The 16,525-nt window shown below is 34.2% G+C and overlaps 2 protein-coding genes across 2 annotated transcripts; one reads left to right on the top strand and one right to left on the bottom strand.

Moving 5' to 3' along the window:
* The first annotated feature begins 729 nt into the window (after positions 1–729).
* LOC132063727 (transcription factor MYC2-like) lies at positions 730–2,401 on the top strand. The gene has a single exon (XM_059456426.1). The coding sequence runs from the start codon at positions 881–883 to the stop codon at positions 2,216–2,218; it is 1,338 nt and encodes a 445-aa protein (XP_059312409.1). The 5' UTR covers positions 730–880; the 3' UTR covers positions 2,219–2,401.
* A 12,348-nt stretch (positions 2,402–14,749) lies between these two features.
* On the bottom strand, positions 14,750–16,149 carry LOC132063726 (uncharacterized). The gene has a single exon (XM_059456425.1). It carries the CDS (start codon positions 15,896–15,898, stop codon positions 14,906–14,908), a length of 993 nt encoding a protein of 330 aa, XP_059312408.1. The 5' UTR covers positions 15,899–16,149; the 3' UTR covers positions 14,750–14,905.
* Positions 16,150–16,525: the final 376 nt, after the last annotated feature.

Below are 16,525 nucleotides of genomic sequence, written 5' to 3'. Positions count from 1 at the left end.
TTTTAGAGATGAGTTCGATTGAAATAAAGTGATGGGCATGGTTAAGGGGGTTTGATGAAGAAGATGTTAGAGAAGAAGAGGAAGTGGATGATGAAGAAGACATTAGCCCTGATACCATGTCAATACACAACTCACACGATTGAATACAAAACAGGACAATTGCTTCTTCTTATTGATACGTACAGCAGTGGCATACATATATACAATTATACAACTTAGAGTCCTAGAATAACTAGGAGTGAATAAGGTCCTAGAAGATAAAGCCTTATAGAATTCTATTGGTACTAGCATAGTCGAGTCTGTTGTGGATAGCGATTGGGATGCTCTGATAATTAGTTATACAGAGAATAATACATGTATAAGTGTTCTCTTAACCAGCTACCAAACGACCCCTAACTTAACCCGTTTGGACAAGAAATTATTTTCCTTTTTGTCAAAATATGATTTGACAACATTGTTTGGTTATACATTGAAATGATTTTTCGATTCGTTTTTGAAGATGAGTAAAAACTAATCTTGACAGACCAATTTTTCAAATGAAATTTTATTCTGCTAAAAAAACTTCAACTTTTTTTTTTTTAAAAAAATGCATGTCAAAACACAACTTTAACTCCAAAAAAAAAAATCAATTTCTACTTCAAATTCTTTTTTCTTAAAATTTCAAACAAATGTTTGTTAAAAAGGCCCTACTTAAGCTCAATAATAGTAGTACAGGCAAGTGGGCAAGACTAAACCAAAGGCTACCCTTTTTCAAACGGTAGGCTACAATATTAATTGATGGCCCTTTCTCTCACTTGCACATCCTCGTCCTTACTCCTTTATTCAACTGCTGAGGTTTAATTATCATTATCCTCCATCAATTAAATAGCCTATCTAGCAAATGGAACTACTCATGGTTTCCTCATCTCCCATGGTAACGGCCTCACTACCCAGTGGAGACAACCAGTTACCATTAGGCCTTCAACATATGCTTCAGTATGTTGTCAAAAGCCAGCCTGAATGGTGGGCGTACGTTATTTTCTGGCAAACATCTAACGACGATGAGGGAAAAGCCTTTTTAGCTTGGGGAGACGGTTATTTCCAAGGACGCGGTGCAGCACCTAATAACAACAAAGGTAGCACCAGCAGCTCAGATTCACAGGCCCAGTCTGAGAGAAAAAAAGCCATCCGAGAAATTCAAGCTTTAATGGATGATACTACTAATGCTCTATTGGACGACGGTGATGTATCCGATACTGAATGGTTCTACGTGATGTCGTTGGCTCGTTCTTTCTCTGCTGGAGATGGATCAGTTCTTGGTAAAGCTTTTAGTAGAGGTGATTTTTTGTGGATAACAGGTGCAGCCCAATTTCAGGTTTATTACACCTGTGAAAGGGCTAAAGAAGCACAGATCCATGGAATTCAGACTATGGTTTGCATTCCAACTGCAAACGGAGTTCTTGAATTGGGCTCAACACACTTAATCAAACAGAATTTGAGCACGGTTCAACAGGTCAAGTCCTTGTTCCTCTCTTGTCCGCCTATTCAATTTCTAGAAAATACTATTTGTTTTGCTGATATTGGCCTTGTCACTGGGCTGCCACAAAAAGGAAATAATGATGACAATAGCAAAAAACTACAGCTTCCTGATTCGGATAAATTAAAGGCAGTACCAAGGAAAAGGGGGAGAAAGCCCAAGGGGGGCGGTGAGGATACTAATATGGCGGCGTTGAACCATGTAGAGGCGGAGAGACAAAGGAGGGAGAAGCTCAACCACCGTTTCTACGCGTTACGTTCCGTTGTACCCGACGTTTCAAGAATGGACAAAGCGTCATTGCTATCAGACGCTGTGTCCTACATCAACAAACTCAAAGCCAAAGTGGATGAATTGGAATCGCAACTAACTGATCACAACATCAGCAAGAAACAGAAAATTACAACGGAATTGTCAACTGATAACCAAAGCACCACTACTTCGGCGTCTAATTCAACAGTTGAGCCGGAGGTTGAAGTGAAGATTTTGGGCCCGGATGCGATGATAAGGGTTCAATCAGAGAACGTGGATTATCCATCAGCGAAACTCATGATTGCGCTTCAACATCTACAAATGCAAGTCCATCATGCTAGCATCTCAACTGTCAATAATCTCGTGCTTCATGATGTTGTGGTTAGAGTTCCTCAGGGATTGAGCACTGAAGATGAATTAAAGACTGCTCTTCTTACTAGATTAGAACAATAGTTACGTATTTTTGGCTGGAAATCTTTTAGCTTCTCCGAATTAGTCGGATCAGCAAGCTCTGAATATTAGTAAGTACAATCACTAGTAAATTACCTTGTGGTAGTGCTGGTAATCAACACGAATAGTTGTGTCGGTACAAGTTAGTCGTGTCTTACAGATGCTTAAAGAATTATCTTATTACAATTCTGTGAAGGAACACATCTTAATTAGAATCTATCTCTCATGATGTTCAACCAATAATCATCATTAAGATTGAAAAACTTGTAAAAAAGCTGTTAGCGATGCATATTTAACAGATGTTCCCGGTTTGCCAGCTACGATTTGCTAATGTGTGGGAAGTATCCAACAAACGTGGTGGGGTTTGCTATGATCATGCTGCATGTTCTTATATGTGCGGTCTGGTCTGTTTAGATTTTAGTTGTACACTAATATACCAAAATCGTCATGAATCAATATATGTATGCCATAGTTTATCACGTGCGTTCCTGTTGTTTTGCCGTGAAACATCCACTTCTGTTCCCTCATTTTTTATTTCCTGTGGATGACAAATTACCTAATCCAAGTACATGAGAATCCTGTTATATCTCAGACCCTACCACTACAAAAAAAAAACTATCCCCTTTTTCCTTTGTCTACTGTTGTTTTCTGCCTCTTCCCTGACATGAAAAAATTATGTGCTAAAATTATCAAGACGTCAGATTCATCGGGACCTTTGACACTATTATTTCATTTGTCTTGGCCATGTCTCTAGTTTCAAAATTATTCTCACCACGCGGCGTAGCCAATTTTGTCCAAGGAACGTTAATTGATATTCCTTCATTGAAAAATGACATATATGCTCAATTCTCATGATTTTTTGTGTATTTATTTTTTTATATTCTAATTTGTTTTAGTACAAATTTTGGTTTACTCTCCCTAATTAATAATTGATGTTTACACAAAGATACAATCCACTACTATTATCTAGTATTTTAATAATGTCATTAATTCAAAGACAGCCAATCAAATCTCTATTGCCAGGACTGCCCCACCTCCTCACCTTTCATTTCTTGAACATTTATGCATGTGCGTAATTACTATCATTTAATATTCATTTTTTAGAATAAAAATGACCACCTTTGAAAAAGCTGAGGTACTAGCTACCTAGGGATAGGGTGCTCTAATAGCCAGATTTTCTTTTTTGGTTCAACCCAAAAAAGAATGATGTAATAAAAATAGGCGTTTGGCCATAGAAATCATTATAAAGTGGAGAGTCGAACTCTCATGAGTCACAAATGAGGTGTAAGTTCAGGTTGCAACCCACCCGACTACTTAGATTTTACAAAACTACTCACACTTAATTTGTATAAGATATATACATATTTTTCCGTCAATAGGTAGGTGAATTTAATTAAAGAAAAAATAGATTTGTATTGAGTACATGATCAAACCAATAAGGGCAGCCATACATTTTGTACATATGGTTTTATCATGTAATTAACCAAGGTTATTAATATTTAATATTTATCTCAATTTATTACTTAACCATGATAATTTAACATGATTTGGCGCATATAACATATATAATGATAAAAAGAGGTAAAAAAACATTACATCCTTTTCTCTCATAAATAATTTACTTTTGACGGAAAGAAATATTTGTTTGAAACGGTCTTATATGTTGGTTTGTCCAAATATTGATATGCATACACGTCGACATTTGAGACATTGTATACAGATATCGCTAAGGACAAGAAAAACAATGGACCATGTCGTAGACAAATATTTCAACCATAATTAATACTCTCTCCGGTTCATAATAAGAGCCTATTTAACTTTTTTATTTTGGTTCAAAATAAGTATCTACTTACAAAATTAAAAAGAATTAATTATTATTATTTTTAAACTTATTCATATTTAGATAAATGAATTTTTATGTAAGAACAAAAAACTATATTACTAAGTAATATTTATGTAAGAATAATTTTGTTATTGTGCATAGAAATTAATATTTTTTTAAGAGTGTGTCAAATTAAGCCTACGTCGACACTTATTATGAATGGACAGAGTAAGTAGGTAATGGGTGAGGCCATTATTCAGCCAGGTAAGTTTATATCAAAGCAAAACAAGCTGTCTCTTGGATACTGGTTGAATTTTTTTTTTTTAATTTCTTTTGGTCCCTTTTTATTTCTCTCTGGCACGAATGAAGAAAAAGGCTAGACAAAGTGGTCCTAAACCTAGGAAGTCCATTCGTACATCCATTATCTGGTGAACCATCAACGACACATATATATATATATATATTTTAATATTTCTCTTTTATCATATATTGTAATCAAAAGTTAAAACCACGTGATCCATGGCCACTGCTAGTTGCGACCTCACATTTTAATTATCACGTGCTCGAAGTCCTTCACATCACTTGCGAAAAAGTTTTCATTAAAGTTATATGTTAAAATCTATCTACATATATGGACAAATATGTCGCTTCTGTATTGATTTTTGTTTTCTAATAATTTCTAATTCATAATTTTATGAAATTACTGACTCTGTGTCTTGCAAGTTGCAACTTCTTTAAATAGTATTTACCAAAAAAAAAACAAAAAAAAAAAAAAAGAATCTCTGCACTTGGTGACAAATAAAACAGATAAGGAAGAACATAAAATTCACAAAATGGATAAGAATTTCCATGGATTCTAAATATTTTTGACTTTATTTGAAATTTATGGAGTTGAAGTTGAGATAGAGTTGTGTTTGTTTGGTTATATTTTTTTTACGAAGAATATTTAAAATAATATTCATGCTTACATACAACTTCAAAAGTGAAAAGTCAGTTGAAAAACAAATTATAAGTTGTTTTTTAAATTTGAAATACAACTTCAAGTTGGATTTGGGATTTTTATGGTCAAATACTGATTTTTAAATAAAGTGAAAAATTATTTTGGAAATAATTTTAATGGTCAAAAGGGTCCTTATTTTTTTCACCAAATTTTTTAGTTTGCATTTTTCTGGCTTTAAGTTTTTAACAGTTGCTTTCTTCGTCTTAACAGTTAGTGCAGAGAATTTGTTCGGAAAAGTTTAACAGAGGATAATTATGTTTTATTCTGTCACATAAGGTGCAAATCTGTTAACTTATCGATCAAATTATATAGTGCTAGTATTTGTTATGCTAAACTTGAAATCTTAACGAAGATATCTTCAAATATTCTCCATATCAAAAAACACATCAAATTTTCTCTTTAAATACTAAAAAAGAAAACAAATTATGAAAGAAATTGGATTCGTGTCACCTATATGGGTCAACTGTGATCCACGTTCAAATCTTTGTGTGTGTAGTATTATAATTGCGGATAAGGGTCTAAAATACCCTCGAACTATTAGAATTGGTATAAAAATACTCTCCATCCACCTTTGAGCCCCCAAATACCCCTGCCCTCCACCTATGGGGTCTAATATACTCTTATTTCTAACAGTCTCATTTTATTTACGACGTGACAAAGATTTAATTGGTTATCTCATATAATTAACTAATCTAATTAATTTTAAACTATGTTGACCGGATCCTAACCCACCTACTCGACAAATCCGACCTACCCCAAGTATACCATAAGTATTTCCTGGTAAGTGCGAAAGATTGCATACTGGTTTTATTTATTTATTGCTAATTTTAACTATTTTTTCCTTTTCTTTTGGTTTTTGTTAAATTACTCTTCCTTTTAGAAGGTTATATGAGGGTTATTAGCTAGATGAGAATAACTAAGCGAACAGTGGATAAACTATTATGCAGCCTGGTATTAGTGTTTGAATTAAGCATTAGCGTACCACAATTTTTATTGTTTCCAGCATAGATAAGTGATAATTTGATAAAAATGTTTCGTTTTTAGCCTTATTTAATTTGGAGTGGGTCGGTAGGTAGGTTGGGATCCGGTCAACATAATTTAAAATTAATTAGATTAGTTAATTAAATGTTGCCATGTCATAAATGAGATGAGACTATTAGAATAAGGGATATTAGTTTCATGTTTTATAGGTGGACGCTTTTGATTTGAAGGTTCAAAGGTGGATGAAAGATATTTTTATTTCAATTCTAATAGTTTGAGAGTATTTTAAACTTTTTTCCGTTATAATTATAATATAGAAGAAAAAGACGAAGAGACACAACTGTTGGAAAAGCCCGTGGTGTCACTTCAGAAAACATAAATGATAACTAAACGTTAAAACCTCGATTTCTCTTGGAAGACTGTCAAGAAAAAGTAAATGCATTTTTTTGGAGTATCGAAGCAATCTTCTGCAATACATGTACGACTTTAGACTATGCATTTTTAACAAAGTAATTTGTGTTTATGGCACGTGATTGTATTAACTAACTAGTTAGTAATACAAATTTACAGATTTGTGGGGAACTAGCTATATGGTCTTATTTTTTCACGGGTACCCGAGTCATCTGTTTTCTAGTCTTTCATATACTGTAAATCTGTAATAGTCACTCACCAGTCTCGATTATGGTTTTTAAAAAACCTAATACTATGATTTTGCTTCTACAAAGGAAGCTTCTTTTCACAGCTTCTACCTCATAGTAGAAATTCTTTATTTTTTTGCTGCTACTTAATATATTTATTTTCCTTTTTCTAGAAGTTCAGCTAAACACCAAAACTTTTCAAGGTAAGCAGTTTTTAAATATTAAAAAACAACAATTCAATAAGTTCTTCGGGTGAAAAGACAGTAAATATTTCATCTTTTGAAACAACACTTTTGATGTTATTTAACGTACAATAATTTCTATATGCATGTTATGAATCCTCACCTCCTAGGAGAGTTGGATTTTATTAACCAAAGAGATTTGGTTTTGCGAGATAGTTAGCTCAGCACCAATCAAGAATCCCCAAGGAATACCAAGAATTCTTGTAATTATACATTTGTTCCGACCCTCAATCCTCTTTTTTAGATTTATGGATATTGAACCAATCCAATGTACTTCTACTACCTATTCTACTTTTGAAAGACCTTGTGTTATATCACTATATCTCGATTTGTCATATATTAAATGTAACTAATGTATCTCTTCGTAAAGAATTTCCCCATAATGGCCATATATAAACGGTTGCTCCAGGGGTAGCCTTACTTCTAGCAGTAGGGATCTAGTCAGGGGCGGAGCCACATAGGGCAGAGGGGGTTCGTCCAAACCTCCTTCGGCTGAAAAAAATACTATTTATATATAGTTAAAATTATTTTTTACATATATATAATAGATCGAACCCCTTCGCTCTTCGTATGTTTACTTTTTTATATTTTGAACCCCCAATGCGAAAATCCCGCTCTACTTTGATCAGGATCTAATAAATTTCATTCTACCCGAACTTTCACATATAAATATAATCCTCACATTGTAATTCCCTCCCCCATTTCTCCTTCCCCTACGCCTATGTAATTAAAAAAAAAAAAAGCCTTAGTTCTAGCTTCTTGAAGCTTGGCGAAGTAGGCCATAACTCTGAGGATAAGCAACTGCATACCACTAACTGGTGTACAAGAAGAGGTCCCACAAATTCCCTTTAAAATATAGTGAATGTAATTGTGTAAACAATATCTTGCACCGGCTTCATTAGGAACTGCAAAGTTCCTAGCTTGACTAAAGAAGCTTTACAGTATTTTCTGAATAAGGTGATGCTATAATTTGCGTGAAGAGGTATACAGAGATTTTTTTGCAGATTTCTTTGTTTGAATTTGTTGTTTATTGCGCGTGACTAACTTTTCAGTTGTTCTCTATGTATTGAACCTCATAATTGGCTTCTTATAAATCACCATGTCTATTAATCAAATATATGTATCTCTGTTCAGACATTATATCTGTAAATACCAACAGACAATTATTACAACAATATCATCTACTACTGCTGCTACTGCTGTGCCTTAGTCCCAAACAAGTTGAGATCGGCCATATGAATCCTTACTTATATTTAAGCTCATTTTATATTTAAGCTCATTTTATATCATCAAGTTGAAATTCTCTAACATTTTGCACCCACTATATCCACAAAGAAATCCTAAACTTAGTATATTTCTAAATTAATTTTAAATGTGTGTGTGTACTGGACTAACTATTACGTACATAGCAATATAGTATTTGTTTCTGTTTAGGTTGACGTAAACCTGTCAACCGGTTCGAACCGGACGAATCCGACCGACTTTAACCGGTTACGGAACCAAAATTGGTTTCGGTTAAAAAATCGGAACCGGCCACCGCCCCGGTTTATCGGTTTCAAATCCAAAACCGGAATGGTCCGTTCAAAATATATCAAAACCCCCCTTTTTTTTTGTATATATATATATATATATTATAGTATTTATTAGTATATTGTAGGTATATTTACATATGTTATATAAGTTTATAAGTAAAGTTTAAATATTTACTCGATTATATGTATAACAAAAATATATACAAAGATATACATGTATATATACATATATATATATATATATATTAGTTATATGCTTAAGCCTTAAGTTACTACATATACCTAAAATATAGTAAGAATATACTTATTATATATATCAATATACTTAGGTTATATAACTTATATATATATATATATATATATATATATATATATATATAGATATATAGATATATGTTTAAGTTATATATATATTAATATATATATGTTTAAGTTATATGTATACTATATATTATAAGTATATTCTTAGTATATTTTAGTTATTTTTCAAGTATATAACTTTCTAATTTTTAATTTAAGTAGATGTATATTATAAGTATATTCTTAGTATATTTTAGGTATATTCCTAACTTAATATAAGTAAAAATATGAACACAAGTAAATAGAAGAAAGCTCAATGAGCCATATATTTTATTCATTCTTGGATAACATTTATTTGCGAGTTGTAGTTTTTTTAACTTGCAAATAATACATGAGTTGTAAAGAAAAAGTAGCATAATAAAATCACCAATTGTGAATCATTTCGTTAATTTCCCCCATATCATATTCGGTCATGGAGATATCTTCAAAGTCTTTCATTTGGTCCGGTCCACTTGCTATCAAATCTTCAATTTCTTCCTCTTCGCCTTCCTCCGCTTCTAAGTTTTGGTTGCGTCGCTCCGATCTAATCCAATCGCGAATGCACACTAGTACTTGCAAGCTAAAGCCGGATAATGAGTGTCTATGGTCTCCAATTTCTTTGTCTTCCTTGGCTAAATGCGCTCTCCGAAGCCACGGTTGATACTTGAACCGTAAGGATATCTCGAGCCATTCTTGAAAGTATCGGATGACTTGCCTTGTACTTCTTCCACCATGCTAAGACGTCCAATTCATCCAGCTTCCTTGATATCCACATTTGGCCGCATCAAATAAAAGTTATATTCATCAAAGTTTGCACTAGAAGAAGGAGTTAGTCAGAATGTAAAACTTTTAAATGAGATAAACCCGACAAGCCTTTTTTGCTACTTTGAGAAGTAGTAGGGCGTGGAGCAACGGGTGTAGCACGTTCTTCCAAATTAGAATAATGAGTAAAAACTTTTCTAAACTCGTCATCAATAGCGAGTTCGGCTTCAGCTAAAGATGGTCGAAATCCCTCTTCAATTTCTAAAAATGTATAAATTTGACCAACTAATGCTTTAGTATAAGATACTTTTAAACAAGGATTTAACAGAGAACCCAATATAAATAAAGTTGGGATGGGAAAAAAATACTTCTTAAATTTGATTATCATTTCAAAAATAGCCGCTTGATAACCGGGTTTATATTTATACTCTTGTAAAATTCTAGCTATTTCCGCTGAGTAGGCTAAAATTCCGGTTACTGTGGGATAGAATTGTTTAGAAAAAGCAAGAGTTGCATTATAAAAAATTTCTAAGAGTTCAATACATTCTTTAACATCTTCCCAATGCGTAAAATATAACCAATCATCACTATTAATATTATATTTGTTGTGAACTTGTTGTATGGGAAACCTATACTCATATGCTTGTTGTAGCATAATGTAAGTGTAGTTCCACCTAGTCTCAATTTCTACTTGAATTTTCCTAGGTCTAAGGTTATTTTCCACACAAGCATTCTTAAAATCTCTAAGTCTTCCCCTATTAGCATTACAAAAAAGAAACGCAACCACATCTCTAACTTTTTGAATAGAATTGTCAAAACACTCAAGACCATCTTTAACAATTAAATTTAAAATGTGACAACTACATCTCACATGAAAAATATTTTTTAGCGGAGGGTTTAATTCTCTTTTTAAAAGACCAATCGCCTTTGTATTATTAGAAGCATTATTTAAAGCAATACAAAGTGTTTTTCTATAAATATTAAAAAATCTCATAATAGTAGACATTGAATCCGCTAAAAATTTTCCATCGTGACGACCTTTTCTTTCATCATATAAAAAAGCTATAATTCTTTTTTGCATAATCCAATTGTCATCAACCCAATGACGTGTAATAGCAAAAAAATCTAATTTGTTAAGACTAAGACCTAAATCAGCGGTAAGAGAAACATTACAATTTAAAGAATTAAATACATGGCGCAAATAAAAGCTATAACTTTTATACAAATCTATAACATCCGCTCTACAAGTACTTCTAGGAATACCCTCAAATAACGGATTATAACAACGTTGAATGTAAGTAACAAACCCCAAATCCAAAAGAAAGGAAAATGGTAAACAATCATAAGCTACCATTTTAGCTATTTCTACACGCTCTTTTTTCTTGTCATACTTAAAATTTCTACCGGTTCGTGGGTCTATCGTCATTTGAATACCCCCACATTTGAACCCGTTTGCTCTCCCCAAACATCCATATGTTTCTTTCTCATATGATCATTTAGTGTACCCGTTCCACCATCCTTACTAGTTTCTTGCCTAAAAGCAAATATTTGTCCACATAGGGTACATTTAGCCGTTTGGCTTTCCTATCCTTAGTCATAAATTTTCAAATTTTAGCGGTTGGCTTTCGAGTTCTAGGCGGTTTGTCTTGTGTATGTGATTGTGCAGGACATGTATCTTCTATGGGATTTTCGGGGGCTTGTGTTTCATCATCATCATCGTCATCAATTTCATTAAAAGTGTCGGTAAAATATTGTTGCATTGCCTCATGACCTAAAAGTGAATTATTTCCACCAACATCAATACCTAAATTAGGCGTTTCTTCCACAAATGTTTCCTCATTAAGCCCACCCCTAACAATACCACTACTACTACCGGCACCACGTCTAAATCTTTTTGCCATTATTAAATAGAATTAATTTAAATAACACTCAAATAAATCACAAGAAAATAAATTGTAACAAATTAAATTGCGAAAAATAAAGATAGAGTTGGAACGAAGGTACCAAATTGCCGGATTAATTTCCAACAAAGTGAAGGCGGCTAGAATTGCAAATCCACCAAAGGTACTTCGGATTGTTGCAAAATCACTAACTCCACCAACAATATTATAATTGCAAAATTAATAATTGAAACTATAATAAGGCTTTATAATATTTATTTGAGAGAAATTTAAAGTGGCTAATTGTTGCAAAGTAACTATAATTGAGAGATTGAGATTTGAGAGAAAGAGAAGAGTGAATTGGTATGGATTAAAATGAAAATGAAGAAGGGTTTATATAGGGGTGGGGGATGGGTTAAAGTGTTAAAAAAAAAAGTTTGGGGGGTTGGGGGGGCAAAAAAAGAGTAAATGGCCGTTTGTGAAGAATTTTATTTTTGCAAATGGACGATTCCAACGGTCCAATAACGTCCACTCGTCCGGATTTGCGTATTAATATATATTAAAAAAATATATATATATAATTTAATTTCACCGGTTTAACCGGTCCCGGTTCCGGTTTCAAAAAAATCGAAACCGGACCGGTAAAAAATATACGGTTAACCGGTTCAACCGGTTCCGGTTCCGGTTTTACCGGTCTGGTTACCGGTTAAACCGGACCGGTTGACGGGTTTAGGTTGACGCAATGACTGTAAAACAAGGTAAACTGCTGCTTGTAACTGAATATAAGAAATGGAGAACAAATGCAGGGAAAGGAGGAAATTATATCCTCCTGTCAAGCAAAGATGAAATTTTAGAACGAGCACTGTTAAAATGAACATTGGTCTCAGAAACTAATTAATACTCATACAGCTATAGTTACAATATTTCTAGCAAGGAAAAACCACACAGCATAAATCAAGCATCCAGTACCAGCAACTTTATCTTAGACACAAACATTATCTCAATTCTCAGCCCCATTCTTCTTTGTCAAAATATTGGTCACGTTTGATATTTCGATTGACCCTCCTCAAAACAGATTTGAGCTCAAATATCCAAGCACCTAAGTTTAAATGACCAAAAAGACATGGATTGATAGAAATAACAAGAAAACAAGAAGCAAGACGAAACGCCACGACATTGCATTGGAATCCTCACAAGCACATATTAACCTTAATATAGTACTTGTAGCAATATATGCATGTTTCCACAATGGTCACACAAACAGTAATAACAATGAGAATCAGGAAGTCCAAAAACATGAACACAAACACATAGTACATCTGCAAAAACTAAAGTCCGCCAATGAAGATAGGAGCAACTGCTTTCTCAGGAGGCAAAAGTAATATGCTGCATCTCTCCATCATTGTCCCGGCATTTATTCATGTATTTTAAATCAAGCTACTAGTATTTGAAATAAACTTTGAAGGTTGACTTTTCATACATATTTATATATTCCGGGATTTGTTCGACTAAATTATTGCAGTTGAACTGTCCATATTAAGATTTTGTGTATAACAGTATTACTTCATGGTTTCAATTGGGACTTCCAGTAGCATATTGGAAACAAATCCACAATGATGAATGGATCATTTCCATTTCATAGTGATCAGACATTTCTGGGAAAGAAAAAAGGGAACTTATGCCACCTAAGTAGGAAAAGAAAAGATTTAGATGCAAGTGTTTAAGGCCAAATTCTCACCATGCTTCAATTTCGATCCTTCAGTATTCCTGCAAAACAAAAACAAGAACAGGAAAACAGTATCTCTGTTTGAGAATTTCTCAATTAGACAGTTCCATTGCTCGTGAAACAGTTACTACAACGGTCACAAATTTTTTTTTTAATTTATATTTTTTATTTTTTTTTGTATTATGTAAATCCTCCATCATAGAGTGAGGATAGGCAGACCACAACCTGAATATATCAACCAAAGGGAAAGATATACAATTTGGAGGAGTCTTATCCTTGGAATGCAAAGGATAAATAGGTCCTCCTTGTACAAATTGTGTCTTTTATAAACCCGGACAGTGTTAATAAAGGATGTACATGTATGGATAATGACAAAAGGAGAAGTGTTGTGCATGTACATAGCCAACAGGCCGTAGCAAAAAAGGAATAGAGCCCTGCTATATGTTATCAAATTTGAACTCCTTCTTGATTTTGATTCTGAGATTAGAGAGTTGGTCATGATCAATCTTGTGGCTTTGGCTTGTCTTGGTAGAAGTCTTGCCTCAGTGAAGAAGACCTTATTTTTCTCGATTGCTCCAATATTAGCCATAGTATCGGCAACACAATTAATCTCTCTATAGCAATGTTTCAACTGATATGTCCCTTTAGCCAAGAGGTTGATGATCTGCTCCATAGTCCAAATCCCTTTAATCTTCCCTTTGATCAAATTGACCAAAATCATGGAATGGGTCTCTATAATAACATTGTCAATGTGATTTGTCACACACCACTAAAGTCCTTTGAGGATGGCATTGGCTTCAGCTCTATTGTTGGTAGAAATCCCAAAATAGGAATAGATTGCCATTCTCATGTTCGCATTATGATCTCTTAAAACACCCCAGCCAGCCGCTTCACCAGGATTGCCCTTCCAACTATCGACGCACTACTGCCAGCAGAGGCAGACACATCACTGATATTCAAATGAATAATCATGAACATATAAAAGAATTCACATACATAGATAAACAATATGCTCCCAATGTGAATATGATCAGAAACAGAGTTTACTTCGTGGGGTAAATTAAAGAACAATATGAAAAGGAGCGTATTAGAAACTAAGAGTGTTTACCTTGTAGACCTTGAAAGTAACATCATTATTCCAAGAACAAATATTATTAACTTCGAAAAATCCAGAGGCCTTGATTTTCTTTAGATTGTGCAGTCCCACTGTCAAAAGACATGAATTTGAAAGTGCATACCAAAAGAAAAACAAAGAGAGAACCAAAAGGAAGCGAGATGGACAGAAACGATTGGCATTATCACACTAATGTTACTACCAAAAGGAAGATATATGATACTTAACATTGTTTGCAAGAAGAGGTGCCAAGTAGTTCATTGTCACCAGAATGGCATAATTATATGTTTATAAATATGGATAGATAGATGCTTTGGGCGTTACGGCATTCAGATTAATCTTGGATATGGTTTTTTGGAAGATTATATATCCATCGTCTGGTATCAAAAGATTTTAAAATTATTGAAATTGTATAAAATGCACCAGATTATAATAATACAAAGGGTTAAAACTGCTAATGCTTAAAGAATCACAAAGAACTCAAAATGCAAGAGGACATAAAAAGCGATTAAGATGAATAATTAAGACATTTTGCTAGTACAACAACCACCAATAAGCAATAAAATATATACACATCTCTCAGTGAGCTTCAAAATAAATGTCACTACTACCTTTATATCTATACAGGTTTAATTTACTTTGATTTGCAATAGCTTATAATGGATTGGTAATATGGAAAACCCAGTGCTGACCGTCGACTTGGACTGTTAGATTATGAGTGCGGGCAAACAAATTAACAGCCCTTCTCACTCCCCTGTTATCAGCTGCAGTAAAATAGTCATGTCCAAAAATAACACCACCCGCCGAACCGGGCTTCAACAACTTGAAAGCCCGGTTTATATCAAACCAAGCCGAGTGAAAATCATGTCCAGCATCAACCTCAATCAACTCACCAAACACCCCCCACTCGCACAGCTTCTCCAGCGCTGACCCGCTGGAGAAGGGCATGTACACTACTGACTCCGTCGCGTTCGCGTTGACCACGTTCTGCATGAATTGATACATCAACAAAACGTCCCCGTTCACCATCTTCATGTCTTTCATCCGCGGATTATCTGAAAAACCGGGCCACCCTCGAAAATCGTCTATGCAGACGACTTTCGTGTCATCTAGACCCAATCGACGAGTCAGTTCGACCATGTGAAGAGCAGATGCTCCCAAGAACGTGCCTACTTCTATTATGGTCTTGGGTTGCACCTTGCGGATTAGATTCTCGAAGACCGCGCCATTTGAGCCCCACCCTTTGACCCACTTTTTACGTAGGAGATTGTCCGCGTGTGTTGGTGGGAAATTCTGCCAAGGGGATGTTCCTTTGAAGACACGCTCTAGAATTTTAAGGCGTATGTCTTGTGATGGAACAGCCTCACCACATACCGCCCCGAAATTGTTGTGGTCCTTTTCTGTTGTTCCACTGCTAATTGTTGTGTCTACATGGTTCACGACCGAGTTTACATGGCCCCTGGGTGGCTTGTTATTATTAGTAGTAGTATAATTATTATTGTTGCGTGTGGAGCTAGACAGATAACCGAGCGAATAGGCTAACAGGAGACAGAGGAAGTACAAAACAGGTTTACCGAAAGATGAAATTTTCTTTGATGAGTAACGAAGGTGGTGGTGCAGAGGTGGCGATCGTGGTTCTTGTTTCATGCTAGGAATATGAGTATTTTCCAGTGAATTATGATGGGTGTTTAATGAAAGTAAAAGCTTACAAGCTTAGAAATTTGTAGGGCTTTCTACCTGTTTTGTTGCTGCTACAATATATATACACAATGGTTGAACAAAATATTCATCTAGATGACAGCTTAACAACGGGTCTATGATAAATTAAGATTGACGAATAGAAAAGTTCTTCTGTTTGCTTGCTTGTTATACTTTCTCTCTTTTTTTGTTTGCTTGCTTGTTATACGTACTTTCTCTCTTTTTCTAGTTTGCTTTCGTCATTGGAAATAAATATAATGTGTGTATGTCAACTACAGCCGGATATACTCATTTATTAAGTGGAGAGAGACGACTTTCCATCTCACTCTATCGAGCCGTCTTAACTAATTTTCGACAAGGTGGCCTTAAGTTTAGGTGCATTTTCACATTATATTATACTAGTAAAAATTTATTGGGATAATTTCAGATTTAGTTTCTTAACATTAATCTCCCTTTATGGTATGTGATGTTATGTTTATCTCCCTTATTTGATTTTTACGTAACAATTCTTTTAACCTATTTATTATTAATAGAAGTTAAAATTTTACTAAATTGCCCTTTTATAATATTATATTA

This window comes from Lycium ferocissimum, chromosome 7, assembly GCF_029784015.1.
Source record: "Lycium ferocissimum isolate CSIRO_LF1 chromosome 7, AGI_CSIRO_Lferr_CH_V1, whole genome shotgun sequence".
Classification (NCBI taxonomy): Eukaryota; Viridiplantae; Streptophyta; class Magnoliopsida; order Solanales; family Solanaceae; genus Lycium; species Lycium ferocissimum.
Note: the sequence above shows the minus strand (reverse complement) of the source record. Positions and strands in the feature narration are given on the sequence as shown.

Coding starts and splice junctions, on each gene's coding strand:
- LOC132063726 (XM_059456425.1), bottom strand. CDS start 15,898: ATGAAACAAGAACCACGATCGCCACCTCTGCACCACCACCTTCGTTAC.
- LOC132063727 (XM_059456426.1), top strand. CDS start 881: ATGGAACTACTCATGGTTTCCTCATCTCCCATGGTAACGGCCTCACTA.